The 22,442-nt window shown below is 52.7% G+C and overlaps 1 protein-coding gene across 2 annotated transcripts; it reads right to left on the reverse strand.

Moving 5' to 3' along the window:
- Positions 1 to 1,831: 1,831 nt before the first annotated feature.
- Positions 1,832 to 17,749, reverse strand: SNRNP70 (small nuclear ribonucleoprotein U1 subunit 70). Of its 2 annotated transcripts, none has more exons than XM_056135961.1 (10): positions 17,523 to 17,749; positions 16,610 to 16,766; positions 14,523 to 14,585; positions 14,364 to 14,418; positions 10,814 to 10,878; positions 10,649 to 10,711; positions 9,849 to 9,930; positions 6,673 to 6,774; positions 2,662 to 2,749; positions 1,832 to 2,555 (listed from the first exon to the last, which is right to left on the reverse strand). In XM_056135961.1, exons 2-10 carry the CDS (start codon positions 16,754 to 16,756, stop codon positions 1,928 to 1,930), a joined length of 1,293 nt encoding a protein of 430 aa, XP_055991936.1. In that variant the 5' UTR covers positions 16,757 to 16,766; positions 17,523 to 17,749; the 3' UTR covers positions 1,832 to 1,927. The 2 variants fall into 2 exon arrangements, with proteins under 2 accessions (XP_055991936.1, XP_055991935.1); XM_056135960.1 differs by having other exon boundaries at positions 1,832 to 2,582; positions 17,523 to 17,748.
- Between the last annotated feature and the right edge of the window lie 4,693 nt (positions 17,750 to 22,442).

Raw genomic sequence — 22,442 nt, forward strand, 5'->3', positions numbered from 1 at the left:
CAAATCGATGAACAACAGGACGACAGTGACAGTGATTAGTGAAACACATGAGGTACAGTTGTAGACTTACACAAATTTTTGTGCTTGGCTTTCAGTTATACAATGAGTACCCATCCCTCCACCAGTGCCCATTCTCCACCACCAATGATCCCAGTATCCCTCCGCCTCCCCCCCACCCCCCCCCCACCCCCCCGCCTCTGTGGCTGGGCATTCCCTTTTGTTTTCTCCTTTTGGGTGCTGTGGTTTGCAAAAGAGGCATTGAGTAGCAATCATGTTCGGTCTCAAGTCTACTTTCTGCATGCATCTCCCATCCTGGGAGGATCCTCCCAACATCCTTTATTTGGTGCTCCCTTCTCTGAGCTGTGAGGTCTGGTTTTAGACTTCCTTAGGCCACCATCTCAGTATAGCTTGCTCCCCTACTGATATTCTGGGATCTCAAGAGCAGGCCCCTTAGTTCTTGACAGGTCTTTAGACTCTCAGGAGCACCTGGGTGCTGAGTATCTCTTCTCAATTCCCTCAGTCCCTGAGTTCTTACTCTTGAGTTTAGGAATTGTAAAGACCTGTAGGGAAAATTACCTGGAGATTTGCGGTGCTATGCCCCACCTGGAAAGGCCCACTTCATGACAATGCTGCTGGGGGTTTGACTCTGCCTAGATAATAACTGTTAAGTCTCTTCCCCCACACTGAATTGGCAAATGTCGAGGAGAAAATGAGGAAAACTCAAAAAGCTTGTGTCCTCAGGGGCAAGAGCCCAAAACTGGCCAACATAGATCTTGACGCCTTTCACAAGTTCATTTTGCACCGGTCTCTGTACCAGGTTAGAGAAAATCCCAGAGGTCTTGGCTGCACCACACCACAAGTAACGTATGGTCAGTGCCTGATGGCTTCTGCCAGCATCTGCCTATCCCTCGTGTTCTTTTTTTCAGGATTTGCTTCAATGCCGATGGTCCTGCTGCTCCACAGGGGAAGACCACAGAAGCTCTGAACACTTACTAGAATCTGAGCACATGTGTCAGGCTGCACTGACAGATGTAAGCCGTGGGTCCTGCACACCTGAAGTGCTCACAGGTGGTCCCACTCCTTAAGCTGATCCTCACTGGGGACTGCACCCTGGCTGCAGTGCTCACCGATCTTGCTGCAGGCCTCACACACTGACCGTATGCTGAGATCAGTTGGGCACCCATGGTCCGGGATGGCAGAGTTGCCAGTGTACTGAAGGGCAGTACCCAGCAGTGAGCTCATGGCCAGCAGCACGAAACGCCAGTGCTATTAGTCACTGGGGTTCAGTCTTGAGCCACTTAGGGTCTAACCAAGCTGGCTGCTTTCTTCTTACATGGGGGACACAGAAGTAAAGTATCTAGACCTTTTGTCTAATTTGTGGAAACTTCATCTGCAGATGGCCTTTCTGTGCCATTCCTCCTTGTACTGCCAGGTACAGTGAATTCTGCCCAGCTCTTCATCCACACACTTCTCTCACTTTTCATTTCCTCCGAACTCAGACAAGTTTGCCTCCTTCCTACAGTCCTGGCCTGAGTCAGCCTGAGCCTACACTCCCTAGGCCCCATGCCCACCACAACAGTGAACCAACAGCCTCAGAGATGCCCAGGACCCTGGGGGAAGCCTTTCTTACCCCATCTAAAACAGCTTTGGTTCACTGCTGTTAGCCTGAGTCTAGGAAGGCCATAGAAAACAAACCAGAGGGAAGAAAGTAGTAGATCCAGGGAATAAACAAACCAAAGGTCCATTATCAACAGGAAATTAATTTTATTTTTAAATTCAAGGAACCAGAACAGGTGAGGCTTCTACCCTTGGCTGGCAAACTTGGGTAGCCGAGATGGTTGGGGGGGGGGGGGGCGAAGGGGGTGAGGGAATGACAGTAAAAGGGGTGAGTGGGAACACGTCTAGCCCAAGCAAGCTGGAGGCTTCTTCACTCAGGCGCGGCCTCCATCAAATACCCGTTCTCGGGTGCCAAATACCCGTCACCGCCCTCTGACTCTATGTACACATCTCGGCCATCGTTGCCCAAACCCTCCAGCCCGTTGTCCTGGCCGCCACCGCCGCCCCCACCTCGGGCCTCATCCCTTCCCCTTTCACCACCCCGCTCCCCCCGCTTATGCTCGCGATCGCGGTCCCGATCGCGGTCTCGACGCCTGTCCCGCTCGCTACGGTGGCTCCGACGTCGATCGCGGTCCCGATCCCGGCCCTTCTCCTCTGGACCATCAGGGCCATCAGGACCCAGGTCTCCAGGAGGCCCATCATCAGGAGGCACATCACCGGCCTCGGAGGGCTCTGCCATATCACCCCCACCTCCACCACCTCGCAGCTCCTCCTTGCGCTCGCGTTCACGCCGTGCCCGCTCCCTGCTCCTGCTGCTTCGACGCTTGCGATCCCGGTCCTTGTCCTTGCTTCTCTCTCTGGAGCGTCGCCGTTCCTCCTTGTCACGACTCCGGGAACGTCGCCTCCGGTCCCGAGAGCGGGAGCGTCGCCGTTCTCGCTCCTTGTCTCGCTCACGACTCCGTTCTCTACGCTCCCGCTCGCGGTCGCGGTCCCGATCCCTGTGGGGAAGTGGGGACGGGCCCGGCCTGGATGAGGGGGGCAGCGGTGTGCGTCCGGGCTCCCTGTGAGACCACCCCGGGGCAGGACACCACAGCCCAATCTCACCTCTCATCATAGCGGGATGTATCATCCCGGCCAGAATGCCGAATGTTCACGTCTGCCCCACCTCGCCTGGTCCCACCGAGGCCACCTCCTGAGGTAGAACAGATGACAAACAGTGAGTCTGGGCAACGCAAACAAAGAGGGCACCCAGGGGGCATCCAAGAGCAAAGCCCACAGCACCTGGGGGGCATGTTTTTCTGAGGGCACCAAGTGCTATGAATGTCACCTCCCATTTTGGAAGTCAATGTGCCAGGAATTGAACCCAGGGCCTCCGACTTCCAAGCCCAGTGCTTTTAACTCTGACCTCCATTCCAGACCCTGTCTAAACAATCACAGCTCTATCACAAGGTACCAGCAGGTAGGGAACAGAAGGCACGCGTTCACACCACAGTCCCTCGGCCTTCATGCTGATGGCACTACTCGCTCTCTAGTGCTAACTAAACCAGCACTCCACTGCCTTGAGCCCAGATTCTGGGTCATAACTTGCAAGAGTTGGCCCAGTGCATCTTGCAAACCAAAGACCGTTACATTTCACATACCTTCCAATCTGCTTATCCTCCCCCACCTTCCCTGCAAGTTTGGGATTCACTCATCTTTCCCCCCAAAATCTCCAAAATCTCTTGTCTAGTTAACCCCTTTGTACCCTTCATTTCAGCCCTCACACCTCCTACTAGAGTGTGTTCCCTAACCTCCCACAGAAAATCATTCACCCTGGGCTCACAGACCTGCAGTCCCCAGCAGGAACCAATGGAGGTCCAGATCTTCTATATGAGCTAATGACCCCCTGCCTCTCCCACAGGCTATATTACCCTCCCAAATCAAAGCAGGGTTTGAGTCAACACAGATGAGGACCCCTACAGCAAAGGATGGGCTGCAGCGTCAGGTGCAGTGAGCAGTCAGTCAGCACTGCCTCTTCCTCCTCTTCCCCAGGCAACCAGTTCAGATCCAGTGTCTACCGCAGTGACTCAGCAAGGCATGGCAGAGCCTGACCTCCTGGGCGCTCTGAACTCTTCTGACTGGAAAAAGCCTCTGCAAGGCAGGCTCGAGTTCCACAAAACAAGGAGGGGAGAAAAGAAGGCTGCCAGGAAACCAGAGTGTCTGCCGGAGCTGCTCAGCAAGGGACAGGCACCTGGCACACCGCCCACAGAGCAGAAAGATGGATGGTTTTCGTTTTCGTACACCCAACAACGGGTACACCCCAACAACGGGTCACTCAGTGGCCCAGGGGTCTGCGGCCATACATCACAATGCACATTCAGCACGACTTCTGCTCCTCCGGCACGCAGTGAATGCCGCAGAAAAGGACTCCCTGAAACTGTCTAGGCTGCCGTAAGCCTCTCTAGCCATCCCTACACCCGAAGACCCCCAACAGAGGCCTGAAGCCACACAGTATTAAACTCTACATACACACTTTACAAGCACCTATCAGTTTAACTAACAAATCACATATAAAGACCAATAGTGATGAGCAACTGAAACATACATAAGCATTATCTTGTATAAGTTACGGGAGAAACTGTCTAGTGTCTAGGGTACTTTCTCTGCACACAGCGAACCCAGCTTCAATTCCCAGCATCCCAGTGAGTCTTCCAAGCCCATCAAGAAGTGATCCCTAAGCTTAGAGCCAGGAATAAGCCTGAGCATCACCCCCAAACAGTACACCACTCCCCAGTCATGTAAATGTGGTTTTTCTTAAAATCTCTTTGGAGCTGGGGCTGGAAATCAGGGCCTCACAGGTTAACCATGCTCCACAGCTCTACCATATGAGCTATACCATTTGCGCTACAGTCAAATGGGTGTATGCAGTATTTGCTGTCGTATGCAGTATTTTTTTGTTTTGTTTTTGGGCCACTCCAGGTGGTGCTTACTCCAGCTTTGCATTCAGGTGTAACTCCTGGCAGGTGGAGATTGGGGACCAAATGGGGTGAACTCAGATTGGCCACTTGCCAGGTAAACACCGTACCGACTGTGTTATCTCCAATCAAATGGTACATGTTTTTGTGTGTAAACTAGTTAAAAATGGCTCAAAGGACTAGAGCACAAGCTTTGCATAGAGGAGTCCTGGTTTGATCATCAGCACTCCATGTCCTGGCACCGCAAAAAATCCCCAATGGGAGTATAGTGCCACAGCAGGTCAACCCTGTACCTGCGCAGCAACTGTATCAGCAGCCTGATGATGCCTTCAGGCTTCCGGATACACCAAAATTGTGGCTATGCCTTTGGCCAGACCTCAACAATCTAGGACCAAGTTTACCAAAGAATTAAACAACCAAAAGTTAAGTATGTGAGAGCCACTCCCACAAACTACCTCCGGTTCAGATATAAAGCTCATTTACTGGCCTTATTTCAGAGACCCATAAATAAATCTCGAAAGAGATCAAAAGCCACACTTAATCTTGGATTGGATCTGCGCATGGCTGAACAAACTGGCATAAATCGGATGGGGGTGGGTCAGCCTGGAGCCTAAGCAGAGCCCCCAGCAGCTGCTTTTGCTTCCATAATCCAAAATTGCTACCATGCCCTTGGCCTGACCCCACGGTCTGAGGATGGACCTCACCAAGATAAAATCTGCTGAAAATCCGGGTATATGGGTTTTGTGGCTGAAATTTCCAGGCTTTCTCGGGATTGAGATAGGCTACCTCCCCCCACCTCCCTGTACTTCTGGAAGTCTTGGCAGTCACATTCATATACCAAAGCTGCCTCCCAATAAAAAACACCAAATGCCCTGAACAAATGCAATGACCTCTTAGCACCTATATTGCAAACCATAATGCGCAAAAGGAAAAGCAGAGAGAGAGCAAGAAAGAAAGTGACTCCCATAGAGGGAGGCTGGGGTGGGGGATGGGATGCTGAGATGGTGGTAGGGAACCAAGGGACACTGGTGGAGGAATGGGTACTGGATCATTGTATGACTAAAACCCAATTATGAACAGCTTTATAATGGTCTATCTCATGGATATTCAATTTTAAAAAGTAATGTGGAGTTCAGGACCAATTCAATCAGCTTAATCAATAGCTGAATAAATAGCAGTACTCCTACATTAAAACAAAAACAAGACACAATCTTAAAGCACTGAAAGGGGAACAGGCCCCTAGGATCACTGGGTGCAGTCCAAAATCAAATAACTGGGATTCACTAACAAAAACTTTAAATACCAATAAACATCCAAGATTCTCCCACAGCTGGAAGCAGCAATCTGAAGACCGCCACAGCCCTAGGAAGCCACAGGAGGTAAGGAGGTCAGCATGTGGTGTCTCCAGCAGACAGGTAAGAGAGAGCCCAGAGGGCTGGAAACAGGACTCAGAACAGACACACAGATGGACATACATGCCCGTTCAGGGAAACAATCTCTGAGAACCAAGAAGCTGGTCCTGAGTCCCAGGCCAGGGCCCAACGCTGAACCTAGATTCACCCAACTTCAAACAGAGAACAAACAAGGAGCTACAAAATGTCAGAGCAAGTCAGAGCATTCTCTGAAGAGACAGCAACGAAGACAGGAGCAATTTGCAGGGCCACCACAGGGGCTGCACAGCCCAGCAGCGCTCAGGATGCTCTTGCTCCAAAATACCACCAATTTCTAGTCTGTAAGGTCTCTTGGTACTTTTCACAACCACAATGCATTTGCCATCTGCAACAAAACTGCCCCCAAACAGGGAACTGAGTGCACTGAGGGCGGGAGGACTGGGAGGAGGCCACAGGCAGAGGCTGTTCCCATCTAACTGATTAGAGGCAGCGTGCAAAGCTAGTGATGAACCTCTGCTGAGTCAACAGATGAACTAAGTGTGGAACAAGACTGAGCAAAGAAGCAAGTAGAAGGAGGGAGGGAGAAGGTAGGAGGGAGGGAAGGAGGTAGGGAGGATGGGTCAAGGGCTGAGCTCTGTGAGGCCTGCAGGAGGTTGCTCCCCTGGCCCAGATGAAGAGACAGGCAGGAAAAGACACTGACGAGCAACTGCAGAGCCAGCAGGCATTCACTGCTCCTTGGCCTGTGCAGTGCAATGGGAAGCCGAGCTCACCTAGCCGTCGTGGCCTCCAGCCCTTCACAGTGCGGCCCCGCTCCACGTCCACGAGGACCCTCCTGCCATCAATCTTCTTGCCATCTGCGTGCTTGTAAGCAGCTGCAACAGATGTGGGGGGGGGTGGGGAAGGAGTCCCCAGGAGTATCCTAGTCAGGACAGGGTCCAGCTATGTGGTATCCCCACCCCAAGACCCCATCAACACACGCACACGCCCACCAGACAGCCAGGCACCTACCAGCCAGACCCACCCTCTCCCAGTCCTGGGAGGGGCCTGCTCCATCTTGACACCTGCTTCCTTTCTACCCTCCCAATCACCGTTGGGAGAGCCAATGGTGTACCTTCCCCACCACCCCCTCCTGCAACTCCCACCAGACAGAGCAGCCCCCTCCTGCCAAGGCGATCAAAGTTGCTGCAAAGAAACTGGAGGTTAACTGGAGGCTGGACTTTGCTGGGAGTGAGCTCCTCCACAACCCCAGGCATGCACCCGAAAACATCCTGTTGGGGGAGGAGGCCCAGGTGGGCTGCTCTGCATCCCAGTGAACACCATTTTAAAAAAAATTTTTCAAAATTTTTTGGGGGGAGGAGGACGTGAATGTAGGGGAACAGACATCAGAACAGAGAATGAATCGGAAGGGGTTGGGAGAAATCTGTAGGAGGTGGCAGGAGTAAGAAGTGGTATGGTATGGGGCCCCCAGAGGTCCAGTGAGGATGGGGGCACATGGAGCCAAGTGGTGCTGCAACCCCTGCCTTACCTGAGCCGACTGCCTGCCACTCCACCCAGGGCCAGGCCATCCCCTCTCCCACTCCACACCCCACACCGACAAGTTTTAGAGGTCAGGCACAGCCCAAGCCTCGTGGGAAAGGTGGGGAGCAGAGGGGAGATGTGGGGAGAGGGTTGTGGTTCTGCTGGGATGGGAACCACCACGGCAGGCTTGTGACTGGCCTGTCTCACTGGGGTCTGTCGAAAAGGCCCCTAAATGCTCCTACTTCCCACCCCCCAGCCCTGGCCTGGAGGATAGACTGTCCTTTGCCAACCCCAATACCCTGTCCCGCCCCAGCCCACTTCCCCCCAAATAACAACCAGAGGAAGAGAAAAAGGTGCCATTTACCGATGCCGGCCTTGCGGGTGTCCAAACCGAGCGGGATGGGGGGGGCTCGGCAACTCCTGGGGGCCTGGCGAGGAGGCGGGCTTCCCGGGGGGGGGACACGGGACCGCTTACCTGGAGCCCCCAAGCTTACCTGAGCACGCGCACAGACCCCCACACCCACCACCACAGGGTCAGCTAAAGCTACGGGGAAGGAAAGTAGGGGTTCTAGGGAACCACGAAGAGGGAAAGAACCACATCTCCTGCACCACCTGGAGACAGGCAGAGAAGCAGCGGGCCCCAAAGACACCTCAGGGAGGCCTTGAAAGGGGGTGACAAGGATTAGCACCAAGCCTGGAAGCTGGAAAGTCCTTGACAATCTTGTTTGAATTAAATTTTAAAAATTAAAAAAAAAAAGAGGAGGAAAAAAAAAGCTGGGGAGGTCTGAGAAATCCTGCCCACCTTCACCTCTGCCCACGGCGTCCACGCCCACCAGGCTCAGGCCTGCACATGGCGCCTGGTCCAACTCAGCTCTCCCCCCACCCCTGCCTCCGGCCACGGGCTGGCACACGGGGACACAGCCTCAGGGTCCAGGAGATGGAGTGCTGCCCATGCTGAGGAGGGGCCGTGGGGCCCCAGCCCAGAGGAGGGGGGGCGCTTAAGGCCCAGGGACAGTGTCAAGCAAAGGAGCCCTGCTCTGGTTCAACACCCCAAACCCCCGCAGAGGCCCCCCAGGAGAAACAGCCAAGAAATGTGTGTTGTGTGTATCGGCAGGCCTCTCTCTCTCTCTTTCTGTTCTCTCCCTCTCAAGGGTCAAGACCGGGCCACGGTCTTCGGTAGAACCTACAGCACCGTCAGCTGTTTGCACTGGCCTGAGCCCGCCCACAACCCAGCCTCAGATTCCAAGTGCTCTGAAGAGCACCACAGCCCATCCAGAGGCCTCAGCTCTAACAGAAGACAGGAAAGGGCCAGGGACCTCAATCTCACAATCTGAGCCTCCAGAGCCGGCAGAGTGGCAGCTCTGAGAAGGCAGGGGACCAAGGAAAGAAGGGCTGAAGGGCTCCCCACAGAGCCCTGGTCCTGTGTGCCTGTCTTCAGTGCTCACACGACTGCCGTGAATATCACCAAGTAGGGAACCTGGGAGGAGGTCACTGCCTCTCCCCCAGGGGACACTCAACTCCTCCTGGGATTAGTGCCATTTCTGGAGAGCACATGGATGAGGGCAGGAGGGACAAAGGGCACCCAAACAAGGAAAGGGTTCCGGGTGCGGGGAAACTGAGGGGCCACTGGGAAGGGGAGAAGGGGCGCTTTGCTGCTCCTAGCTGCCTGGCTAAGCTGGGCTGGTGTGCGGTGCTGAGTGATCTTACCCATGATACAAACCCTTATACCAACCATACACTGAGGTGTTGTAAGGGGAGCGTAAGCATCAGCTGCAAGCCAGCTGCGTGGTGGCTGCAGTGACAATAAGAACAGTCAATTAATACGGCGGCCCCTGGACACGCCGCAGCCCTGCCCGCCCTCCCCCACCCATCCCTGCCCATGTGGACGCCGCCGCCGCCTCACAGGGGGCCTGGGAGATGTGGGGGCAGGCGCGTGACACGCCTACCTGCCCACTGCCCACTGCGGGACAGGGTAGAGGGCTGGGGTGAGAGGCGGAGGGTCGGGTGGTCCAGCCCCAGCTCTGCCAGGGGGAGAGGGCAGGTTCAAAGGCCAGTCCTCATGCCAACCTGACCACCTCCCAACTCCAGGGTGGGGGGAAATGGGGAGTTTGTCCCCGACAATCTGACCCCCCACCTCCAACTGGCCCCAGCCTCTACCCAGTTCCCGCTTTGCCCCTGAGGTTCAACGTGTGACACTTACCTCCCCGGGCTCACACACACACACACACACGTTGTGGGGGATTTTGGTTTTTTGTTTTTAAAAAACACGTATACGAAAAAAAAAAAAAGATATATCAGAAACAGAGGGAGGAGAAAAGACATGGCTAATGTCAGGCTTGGCAAGGCTGGGGTGGGGACAGACGACGGAGGGGTGGGCTGGAGAAGAGAGGGGTCATGGGCAGGGCAGGGCGTGGGCACTGGTACTCACAGTGCATGTCTCGCTCGTGTTCATACTCGATGAAGGCGTAGCCCCGGGGCTTTCCTGACCGCTTACTGTAGACCATGTGGATCTGGGGGGCAGGAGTTGACATCAGATGGGAAAGCCCAGTCACCATGCAGACCCTCTTTCATCCTCAGGAGCCAGTGGCATGGCCAAAGGGGCACAGAGAGCTTCCTGAAGGAAGTGCCATAGGCCAGGACCAAAAAACAGAGCAGGATTTGGGAAGCAGCTGTGAAGTGTCATGTCAAGGGCCAAGCAGTGTGGCTAGGACGCTAAGAATCCCCAGGAGATGGGCCAGAGGGAGACAGGGCAGACCAGGAGCAGAGAAGGGTGTGGGACAGGAGGGGGAAAGATAACAGAATGTGTTAAGGTGAGCACAAGAGTTATGAAAAAGAGAAGCTGGAGTGATAGTACAGACCTGGGTTTGATCCCCAGCCTCACATATGATCCTGAGCCCCACCAGGAGTGATTCCTTAGGACAGAGCCAGGAGTAACCCCAAAATAAAAATAATAAAAAGTGATTTATCACTCCTGAGCACCACCAAGTATAGTACAAACACAAAAAAATAACTCAAGAAGCGTGGAAACAAATGAACTGTGGAAATAAAGGTAACCCAATGCCAAGGGCAAGGAGAAGGGAGGGTCAGGGCATTAAAAGGTCATAGCCCTGAGCATGGCCGAGTGGTCCAGAGCAAGCACACTATGCTGTAACAAGCACTGTGCTCCCAGAGCCAGAAACCCATCTTCTTCCTTCTCAGTTCAAATATGCCTGGTGCCAGTCCACTCACTCTTTTGATGGGTCCATACACCTCAAACTCTCTTCGGAGCTTCGACTCTGTTGTGTCGTAGTTCTACAGCGAGACAGAAATGAAGTTAGTGGGAGATGAGCTGTCCCAAAGCTCCCACCCAGAACTTTGTCACAGGCCCAGGTTCTCAGCAGCCCGGGGACTCACCACTCTAGCCACAAAGAGAGTCTTGAAGGCATCACCCTGAGCATTGGGATCATTGTGAGGGTCCCCTGGCGGGAAGGAAAGAGAGCAGAAATTGAAAAGTAACTTATGTGGAAGGAGAAAGAGACACACAGAGGCATCAGAGAGGAACTGGAGAACAGTGACTTGCATGTCTCCATTCCCCAGGCCCCAGTACAGTTTCCCTGAAGCACAGAGGCCTAGATCCAAGAGGCTGATTTAGGCAGATGGTGGGAAAGGAACGGCGCACTCGATGGGATAAAGCCTCACTGCCATTTCAGGTCTATACCCTATGGTGTGAGTCACCAAGCCCAACTTGGCCTCTCCTGCAGGGCCATACTGCCACCCACTGGCACAGCCAACAACTACAAGCTGCAGGAAGGCACAAGGTGAAGCCAGAGGGGAGAGGGAACCCAGTGAGGACACTACCTTTCCTTCCCAGGCTCTGAGGTCTGCAGGAGGAAGACAGGCTGGGGCTGGAACCAGTAAGTGCACCCACCTGACTGCTGGGTCACTGAAAACTGTTCCCATGGTGTCCTACATGGTGTCTAGGCACACACAATGGACAGGCCCCAAGGCACCATCCAGAGCCAGAAACAGGTGTTTCTTGAGCAAGAACCTTTCTCAGGACTATGCATATATTGGAAGATGCTGTGTCCACATGCAAATGGAAAGCAGCCTGTGACAGAGGCAGAGGCGGCAGCACAGCTGGAGGCCTCCAGAGATGGAGACATAGGACTGCCAAAAAGTCAGAAACAGTTAACAGACCTAAGAACAAGTCAGGAAATTCCCTCAAATTGGAGGATGGAGCCAGGCATTAGGGTCCATGTGCAATGTGATGACCAGCCTTCATGGAGACTGCTGGCCCCACCTAGCACCTTGCCCCTCTGCAGGGGGATCCCCTCCCCCACACACAAGTTTTTGGGTCATACCTAGTGATGCTCGGGGGTTACTCCTGGCTCTGTACCCAGGAATTACTCCTGGCAGTGCTGGGGGGAACATATGGGATGCCAAGGATCGAACCCGGGACAGCCGTCTCACTGTACTATTGCTCTGGCCCATGTGGGAGGATTTTCTATCTCCAACCTTTTCAGTCTGCACCGGGCTGGCGCGTTCTTGCTCTCCCCCCACCCCCAGGGGTGTGTCACACCCATCAGTGCTCAGGGATTATTCCTGACAGGGTTCAGCGAATCTATGTGATGCAAGATGGAAGCTGGGTTGGTGGGTACAAGGCAGGTCCTGTTTCTCCAACCCCTGCACTGGGCAGCTTTTGTGCAGTTAACAGATTTATTACTTCAAGTGCCTGGGCTTGAGGCAGGTACAGATAATTCAGCAATAAAAAAGGAAATATCCCTAGCTTTTGGAATTCATACAGTCATAGCAGGAGGACATTCAGGATCAAGGGACAGAAAGAATTCTCTAGTCTGTCAGACAGAAGGGGATGGAGAAGGACTGCAGGTCAGGAAAGGCCTCAGAGAGATGGCACACACAAGCTGAAATCCTGAAGGTTGCACCAACAGCCCTGGCTGGAGCTCCGGCTTTGCATCAAGCAGCGTGGACCTAAACATGGAACCGAACACAAGCACTAAACCAGAAATAAGCCTGAGGATTGCCAGGTGCAGCCCAAAAAACATCGAAAGAAAAAACAGGGGCTGGGGCTGGAGTGTTAGCACAGCAGGTAGGGTGTTTGCCCTGCAATCGACCTGGGTCCAATTCCCAGCATCCCATAAGTCCCCTGAGCACCACCAGGAGTAATTCCTGAGTGCAGAGCCAGGAGTAACCCAAAAAGAAAAAGTAAAAGGAAAAAAAAAAAAACAGATCTCAGTACCACCAAGGGCTGGAGCGATAGCCCAGTGGGTAGGGCGTTTGCTTTGTACACGGCCAACCCGGGTTCGATTCCTCCACACCTCAGAGAGCCTGGCAAGCTACCGAGAGTATTTCGCCCACACGGTAAAGCCTGGCAAGCCCCCCGTGACGTATTCAATATGCCAAACATAGTAACAACAATTCTCACAATGGAGACGTTACTGGACCCACTCGAGCAAATCAATGAACAACAGGAAGTACTGTAGCTACAGTACCACCAAGCAGTGGGCTCATGGGCATGGCACGGTGGGACACCCCAATGGGATCAATGACAACTGACCGGGGAATGGACAGAGGCCAAATAGCACAGAGCTGAGCTTCATAATGGGCAGCATGAGATGCCTCACAAAAAAGAGAACCAAGTGGGCAGAGACATAGTACAGCAGGCAGGGTGCTTACCTTATACATACTGAACAGGGTCCAAGCCCTGGCAGGTATGATCCCTGAGACCAGAGTCAGAAGTCAGCCCTGAGCACTGCCCCGTGTGGCCCCAAACAGCAAAAATAGAAAAGCAGGGAGGCACTTGCACAAGTCCAGGAGCTCAGGAGTTTGCCAAGAGGTGGAAGTTAGCACAGCTCATCCACCATGCAGACCAAGTCTGGCCCACAAGAAGGCAAGGCACAATAAAAACTTGAGCTCTAAAAACAGCTCATAGGACTGAAGATGGACAGAGACTGGCAAATGAATTCATTTAGAACTGTCTATCCAGGCAGAGGATAGACAGCCTGTGTTTGGTCATGGCAGGGAAAGGCTGAAGTTTTTGGAGTGAGAGAGATAGGCTGAGGGAGAAAGAAAACCACAAAGGTAGTAGTGAAACTGCATCAATAGGGGGCTGGAGCGATAGCACAGCGGGCAGGGCGTTTGCCTTGCACGTGGCCGACCTGGGTTCGATTCCCAGCATCCCATATGGTCCCCCAAGCACCGCCAGGAGTAATTCTTGAGTGCAGAGCCAGGAGTAACCCCTGTGCATCGCCAGGTGTGACCCAAAAAGGAAAAAATACCTGCACCAATAACTGAGGTCATAAACTGCAAATCTGAATGGAGACATGCCAGAAATGATACCAGATGGGCACAGGCTACATCCTGATCAAGGTGTATGAAATACTGCCGGGCCACCCGAAAGGTGATGGATATGGCTCATAACTCCGAAATTTAACAATAAAGCCTTTATCTAGGCCTTTGTGCAACTCAAAGAAACAGGGTTCAAAATAAAAGTATTTCCTACAGTCTCAAGAAAACCTCGCTTTTCTGACTGGCTGGCCTAAAAAGGGGCACCCGAGGCTGCTAGCAGCTTTTCCACATAGACTTGATTCACGGTAACACCATCACAATAGTCCCCTGGGCCCTGGATGGGGCTGGACTAGTCAAGCCTCAGAGGTAGGAAAATGGTGGGATCAGGAACGCTCCTGCAGCCCAGACCTCTCTGCCTCTACCTAAGACCTGGCCATGTGTTATGAGCCCTCCATATGAATGCTCAACCCCTTTCTTTCTGTCCTCACTCCATCTTTCTGCTCTTAAATGGCTAAAACAATACACAGCAAATGACAAGAGCTAAAAAGGCTACTGACCACTTCACTTTCCCAAGTAGGGTCCTTGGGCTGACTTGGGGGTGGGGGGTGGGGAAATGACAGTCTGGAAAGGGGAAAAGAAAGGAAAAAAAGAGACTTACACATTTTTAGCTCCGTCTCTACTTCCTGCTGTCGTCGCTCAATCTTTTCCCGTCTCTGTTAGGAAAGAGGGGGAACACATGAATGTAGATAGAGGTCCCCGATGACAGGGAACCACCTGAGCAATGTCAAAAAGGACAAAGGATGCCAAACTGCCATACCTTTCTTTCCATTCGCTCTTCCCGGGTTTCTGCTCGTGTTGGGGGAGGGGCATCTCGAGGGTCCTAGGAACAAGGAGAGAAAAGTGAGAGGGTGGGAGGACAGGGACACCCCAGCAAAGAATTAAGCATCTCAGTATGTACCCCAACACACAGTTCCCAGGCAGGTGGAGAAGGTTAGGTGACACAGAGTACAGTGTGGCCCACAAACTGCTATCAGTGAGTATAGAGAGAAACACATACACACAAATGACATGTATCCAGAAATTCCTACAACACCCTGATAGAAAATTTCTATGTTCGCTGCACTTAATATAAATGTCATCTGTTATGGGGCCACACAGGATGCTGCTCAGGTCTCACTCCTGGCTCTGCACTCAGGAATCACTCCAGGTTAGCTCTGGGGACCATATGTGGTGCCAGGGATCAAAGCAGAGAGTTCATTAAGTTATTGCACATCAAGGTGGTCATGGTTAAATCCTTGGGATTGCACAGTTCCTAAACAATGGAGCTGTGAGCCAGTTTCCGAGCACTTCCAGTTGTGGCCCCAAACTTAAAAAGCAACAACAAATACCTGCAACATGACCTCCATCACAGATGTAACCAGATCCAGTTCCCAAGCAATGGAGTTGACAGCCTTGCTCAGAGCAAACAAGTGGCCTCCCCTAAGGGCCACGACAGTTCCTGAAGGTCTCACAAACTGCTCATTAAAGAGTTAACTAGCAATAGCCCCAGCTGCCAAAGGATGCCACTGGCCCATAGCCATTAAATGAGTTTAACTGCCTAATAACATTTCCCAGGGCTGGCTCACACCCCACTGAAGAACCAACCTTTTGTTATCTCTACTACCCCTCCGCTTTTTTCACCTCCACCTGCCCTTTGCCCTAAGAACTTTCCTTTCCTGGCTTCTAGCCTGGTGCCAATATTTCTGAAGTTGTTCTTTGAGGCACCAAAGAGACCCGTTACTGGTCTGAAGAGATGGCAGAAATGAAGAGCCTGGGCTGCAGAAGGCCTGAGTTCATTCAGCCCCTAACTGGGACCAATACCCCTCTCACCTCTAGCATGGAGTCAACAACTTGCTCCTGAACAATACAACAAAGGGAGCCCCAGAAGAAAACAAAACAGGTGCCCAATGGGGTTGGAGATACAGTATAGTGGGTAGGGCGTTTGCCTTGCAAGCAGCTGACCCGGGTTCAATTCCCAACATCCCATATGGTCCCCCAAGCACCGCCAGGAGTAATTTCTGAGTGCAAAGCCAGGAGTAATCCCTGTGCATTGCCAGGTGTTACCCAAAAAGGAGAACAAAAAAAAAAGGTGCCCGAGCAATAGTACAGCAATTAAGGCTCTTGTCTTGCATGACGGCATACCATATGGTCCTCTGAGCACAGCCAAGAGTAATTTCTGAGTGCACAGCCAGGAGTAACCCCTGCGTACAACTTGATGTGACCCAAAACAAAGAGAGGGGCTAAAGTGATAGCACAGTGGGTAGGGAGTTTGCCTTGCATGCAACAGACCGGGTTCGATTCCCAACATCCCATATGGTCCCCTGAGCACCGTCAGGAGTAACTCCTGAGTGTAGAGGTAGGAGGAACCCCTGAGCATCAAAAAAAGTGGGGGGAAAAAAGAAAAAGAAAAGAGAAAACGAAGAAGTATGCGTTATCCCGTTCTTATGCATGGATTAACATACTCCAAAGGCTGTGTGGATCTCTGCTCACTCTGCTAATGTGAACACTCTAAAGCAGTGCTAACCTTTGAGGAATACTGTGAAACACCAAAATGCTGAGAACACTGACATTTTGTTGATCACTTGGAGGGTTAAGACCCATAACATACACGCTGCACCTCGTTAGGTGCACTTCCAGTTGTGGCCCCAACCCCACCACCATAGCAAAGAAATGCTGTTATCACCTGCTAGAGACCAAATAACTAAGTTTATGACAGAATTTTGCCTCTAAGTCCACAAAAGCTGTCAGGTCGATGCCATTTAAGAAAACAGGGCCAGAAATAGTAACGCCACCACCCCTTGCCCCATCTAATCTGAGAATGCCCAGGCTGGAACCCCCAATCCCACACCCACTCGGGGAACTCACCTCGAACTCTCGGATATAAGGGGCGATGCCACAGTACGGCTGATTGTGGTGTTTCTCATGCGGCAGCTTCTCCAGGGGGGGCAGGTATGGGATAGGGTCCCGGGGGGCAAAGAGGGCCAGCAGATTGGGTGGTAGGAACTGGGTCATGTTGCCAAATCTGAGAGGAAAAAATTGGACATCACCTTATTGTCGGGTAGGCAGACCCCTATGTTGGTCATCACCGAACTCCCCAGAAAAGACGGCACACTGGGCCATGGTTTTGGGACTTAAAAGGATCCTATCGAGGCCCTAAGGTGAGCTGTGTCACAAGAGAAGGCGAGTCCTCGAGGAAAAGTGGGGCGGGTGAGCGTGGACAAGGCCGGAGAGAACGGGAACAAAGCCAGAAAACCGCATTTCTAAGGAGTCGCGTCTCCAACGTCCGCAGCAAAATGTTGGGGGCGCTGAGAGCCTGGGGGCAGGGCGGCTCTTCGAGAATAGAGGATTCTGCAGGGGAGGAGCCGGCGGAGACAGCTAGCGGTCCCCCACCTAGGACAGGGCCGAGGGTCGCTCAAGTTTCCACAGGTTAAGTCAAAAGTGCGGAGGCAGGTCCCTCTAACTGGGGGCTTGTGGGTAATAACGCGAATCCCCAAAGGCGAACGGCATTGTGGGTAAGGGTCCGGGGCTCGGTGAAGGCAGGAAAAAAAAAGCAACGCCCCGCAAAGGCCTGTGGGTAGGGGCCCGGGAGGGGGAAGGGGCGAGGGCAGCTGGAAATGGGCCTGAAGGACTCTGGATATGGGGTGCAGAAAGGGGCTGAGAGGCGGGCGCGGGAACCCCGCGGGAACAGGGCACCGGTGGCGGGGAAGGGGTCGAGGCCCACCGCAGGGGGTTGTGGGTAGCGGTCCCGCACTCGCCAAGGCCACTAAATCTCACTCACCCGCCGCGCGGCGCCCTGCTCGGCCTGGCGACGGTCCGAGGGCTCGCGGCAGTCGCGGCGGCCCCTCAGCAGCAAGGATTCCCGCTCTGGCTTCGACTCCGGCGGCACCCGCGTCCGTCCGCCAACGTCGCCCACCCAGCGCGCGCAGCAGGCCGCTGCTCACGAGCCCGCGCGGCCTCAGCTCGCGTCAGGGGCAAAGGGTAGGCCCGGTCGCAAATCCCTCCGCCGCCGCACTGCGCACGCGCCGCGCGAGTCGCTCACAGCCTACAGCTCCCGAACCCGGCGCCGCAGAAGGCACGGCGCAGGCGCGAGGTCACCACCCCGCCTCCGGGCACCTTAAAACTTCAGCCGCCGCGAGCTGAAGCTCGTACTGCGCACGCGCACTCCTCGACTCCGCTGCGGGGGTGGGACCTCCTCGAGCGCTCGGTTCCAACCGCCTTCAGTCGGGCAGTGTCTTCCAGACGCTCCGCCCCTCGTAAGACACTTCCCGAATCTAGTGCGCACGCGCATATTGTCTTCACGTTACTATATCCTGCCGCTGCCTGCAAAAGAGTCCCTAAGTGAAAAGTATGGTCACTTTGCTAGCCTAGCTACTGTTCCCTAGCTACTGTTCACCCGGTGTCCAGGGCTTGCGAGCCGCTTTTTGTTGCTTTTTTTGGGGGGAGGGGGTAATACCCAGAGATTCCCAGAGCTACTCCCAGCTCGGCACTGGGGTGGGATGGGGGGGTGTTGTCACTCCTGACTGCTGCGTGGAGAATCATGCGGTACGGAGGCACGGGGAGAGGGGTAAGGGGGCGCTGAGGCAGGATGTCAGAGCTGGCCTCCAGCTTGCAAGGTGTTACACCCTAGCCTGTTGAGCTAGCTATCCGGCCCCACTTTCTTGGGCTATAGCGCGAGACCTAAGCAAAGCAAAGTCTCCTCTTGGGAGTTTATGTTGTACTGGGTGAGGGGGAGGGCTAATAATAAACAGGCCTTCACAATAAAAATATAAATACGGCAGAGTAAGGGAATGGGCAGCGTGCAGGGCTGATTTAGAAAGGCTGACAAAAAATAAAAAAGAAAAAGTGGGGGGTGGGGAAAAAAAAGAAAGGCTGACAATGGAAGGCCCTTGTGAAGAGATGACATTGAACAGCATGCAACCCCCCCTCCACACACACACACACACACACACACACACACACACACACATCCCAAGTTTAACATAAGTGCAAAGGCTCTGGGCTGCCAGAGAGGCCAAAACCTGCAGTTTGGCCAAGACAGCAAGAGGCTGAACACTTTATTCAAGGTGCATAGACCTGTAAGGATTTCCTATTGCACATAAGTTTTGTGGAAGGATTAAACTGCTAGATTAATGTTTACAGGCATTATTACCAAATTTATAGGAAACTGGCTGGAGATAGCACAGGGATTAAAGACCCTTGCCTTGCATGCCCTGGTTTGATCTTTATCACAGCATATGGTCTCCGGATCATGCCAGGACTGACCCTCAGCATACATGGATGTGGCCCAAAAACAAAAAATTTAAGTGACAGGGCTGGAGCAATAGCACAGCAGGTAGGGCATTTGCCTTGCACACGGCGACCCAGATTTGATTCCCAGCATTTCATATGGTCCCCCGAGCACCGCCAGGAGTAATTCCTGAGTACAGAGCCAGGAGTAACCCCTGTGCATCGCCGGGTGTGACCCCCCAAAAAATTAAGTGATAATCTGGGGATGTTGCTCGGTGGTGAGCACTTGCCTTGCAGAGATTAGGCCTTGGGTTCAATTCCCAATACCAGAAAATGTATGACTCTTATCATGTAGTATTTTTCGTTTGTTTGGGGGCTACTCCTGAATGTGTTCAGGGGTCACTCATGGTAGCGATCAGGGGATGGTATGTGGTAACTAGGATGGAATCTGATGCTCCACCACATGCAAGGCAAGCACCTTCCCAGCTGTCCTTTCAAGTGCTGCCCCCAAACAAAAACAACAATAAAACCCCAACAAAATAATAACAAAGGTTAGAGAGGTGGAAGAAATTAAAACAATTTTCAAGATGAAAAGTGAAGAATCAAGATACTGTTATATGGGAATGAGGTCAAAGAAAGTACACGCCAGACTGTAATCCTTTCCTTTTTGCTGCTGTAATGAATTGTAATAAAATTAACATCTTCAAACAATGCACATTTAGGGACTGGACTGAGATCTCCCCAAACTGAGTTCAATACCTGGTGCTGCATGGTCCCCCAAGCCATCACTGGGAGTGACCCCCAAGCACACAGCCAGGATTAGCCTAAACCACCAGATGTAGTTTCCTGCAAACGTACCTATATTATCATGTAGTTCAGAAGACCGGTAGTCCTAGGGCTGTGCTGCTCCTGGAATTTCTAGGGTTGAGTCCCTTTTCTTGTTTTTTTCCAACTACTAGTAGCATTGGCACTTCTTAGCCGGTAGCCCTTTCTCCACCTTCAAAGCTGGCAATGCGAGGGGGCTGGAGTGATGATATAGCGAGTAGGTTCTGGATCCTCAGCATCCCATATGGTACCTTGAGCCCCACCAGGAGAAATTCTGAAAACAGAGCCAGGAGTAAGCTCTGAGCACTGCCGGGTATGACCCAAAGAACAACAAAAAGAGCAGGCAACTTGACAGTCTGTCTCCTCTCTGATCTTGTTTATCATCTATGAGCCTGACCTTGCTCTTAGAAAGACCCTTATCTCTTCAAATCAAGAGCCTGAACTCAATCCATCTACAGAGTCCCTTTTGCCATAGAAAATAACAGCAGAGCTTCAGACCTATTTGCACTTCGCTTACATAGATTTTTTTTTTTGTTGGCTGGAGAGATAGCAGAGTGGGTAAGGCACTCACCATGCAAATGCCTGATCTGGGTTCAATCCCAGGCACCACATAGGGCCAGCAGTAATCTCTAAGGATGGAGCTAAGAGTAAGCCCTGGACATAGCCTGTTGTGGACCCCAAACCAAAAAAAAAATGATACAAAGGACCTGAGCAATAGTACAGCATATAGGGCATTTGCCTTGCATGCTGTGGACCTGGATTCCAATCCCTAACACCCCATAATGTTCCCTGAGCTCACCGGGAGTGATCCCTTAGTACAGAGCTAAGATAAGTTCTGAACACTGCCAGGTGTGGCCCACAAACAAAAGATACAAAATTGGGGGTGAGAGCGATAATATAGCAGGGAAGGCATTTGTCTTGCACACTGATATACTGCTGACCAAAGTTCGATCCCTAGTATCCAAGATTAATTTCTAAGTGCAGAGCCAGGAGTAAACCCTGAGCATCATTGGGTGTGACCCAAAAAGCTGGAAAAAAAATTAAGTTGAGGGACTGGAGACAGTTCAGGAGGTAATGCATTTATTTTGCATGCAGGCAGCTGGGTTCAATTCCTGGTACCACATATGGTCCCCTGAGCACCTGCAGGAGTTACTCCAGGGCACAGAGCCAGGAATAGCTCCTGAGTACTGCTGGGTTTGGCTCAAACAGTCCCCCTCCCCCCCCAAAAAAGAAACTTTAGTTGATGGGAAAAAGCACATGGGGAATGGGTTGTGAACAGAGTTTGGAGTGAGAGACAATGGCAGGGACCAGAAGGGTGAGGGTGTGGGCAGAGGGTGATGATAAGGGACCTGGGTTTATTGGAGCATAACTAAATGTGTAGTTGATTGTGGCACAAGGTGCTGAAACCTCTGAATCAATGAAAACTTTTTTGAGTCACGGACATTAAATGGGTGAATTTTCAGTTGTATGGGAGATTGGGGAGGGAGGGATTAGATTGATGAGAACAAAGGGCTCTGGTTACCCAGAGGTCACATTCTGATGATCCATGACTGGTTATTTGTGTTTTGTTTAGTTTTTGATAGAGGGGGTGGGGGCGTTGTTGGCTACAGGTGGGGGATTTGGACCAAACTGCTTTGTGCTCAGGAGTGACGCCTAGTGGTGCTTCGGAGACCATATGCGCTCCCAGGAATCTGCATCAGCCACAAGCAAAGCAACGAGCTTCTGTTGTTCAGTTTCATGTTGTTTGGGGGCCGGGCCAGCAGTGCTCGGGGCTTATTCCTGGCTTTGCGCTCAGGGATCACTCACTCCTGGTCTGGGGCTCTGGTCCTGGGGGAACCATATGGAGTGCTAGGGATAGAAGGCCAGGTGGCCACGTGCAAAACAAGCGCCCCACCCACTGAACTATGGCTCCAGCCCTCTCTCTGGTCTTTAAGGAGAGAACCAGGCAACAGAGAAGGAGACCAGAGATGTAAGGTAGAGATCCGGAGGCAGAGAGGGCTACAGAGCATGAAAGGTTTACAGCACTTGGGGCCAGAGAGAAGTGTAGCAGGGAGGGCACTTGCCTGGCATGCGGGCAACACAAGTTCGATCCCCAGCATCCCGTGGTCCCCTGAACACTGTAGCACTGTAGCACTGTCCTCCCGTTGTTCATCGGTTTGCTCGAGCAGGCACCAGTAACCTCTCCATTGTGAGACTTTTTGTTACTGTTTTTGGCATATCTAATACACCACGGGGAGCTTGCCAGGCTCTGCCATGTGGGCGGTATACTCTTGGTAGCTTGCCGGGCTCTCCGAGAGGGACGGAGGAATCGAACCCGGGTCAGCTGTGTGCGACGCAAACGCCCCTTAAAACATAGGCTCAAAAATATTATAAAGGTAAAGGCCCTCCTGTTGATCATCGATTTGCTCGAGCGGGCCCAGTAACGTCTCCATTGGAGACTTTGTTGTTACTGTGTCTGGCATATCGAATACTCTTGGTAGCTTGCCGGGCTCTCTGAGAGGGGCGAGGAATCGAACTCGGGTCGGCCATGTTGGCCGCTTGTAAGGCGAACGCCCTACCCGCTGTGCTATCGCTCCAGCCCCAAATAGCATAGCGGTAGGGCGTTTGCCTTACAAGCGGCCAACATGGCCAACCCGAGTTCGATTCC

This window comes from Sorex fumeus, unplaced genomic scaffold (assembly GCF_029834395.1).
Source record: "Sorex fumeus unplaced genomic scaffold, SorFum_2.1 ptg000122l, whole genome shotgun sequence".
NCBI lineage: Eukaryota > Metazoa > Chordata > Mammalia > Eulipotyphla > Soricidae > Sorex > Sorex fumeus.

Bases quoted from the DNA above. Each gene is read 5' to 3' on its own strand.
- SNRNP70 (XM_056135960.1), bottom strand. From the start codon at position 16,756: ATGACCCAGTTCCTACCACCCAATCTGCTGGCCCTCTTTGCCCCCCGG. The intron at 9,931-10,648 runs GTGAGTGGACTG...CCTGCCCCCCAG, and splicing joins TGTATGGACCCATCAAAAGA to ATCCACATGGTCTACAGTAA. The intron at 6,775-9,848 runs GTGAGTACCAGT...CATCTGTTGCAG, and splicing joins ACACGAGCGAGACATGCACT to CTGCTTACAAGCACGCAGAT.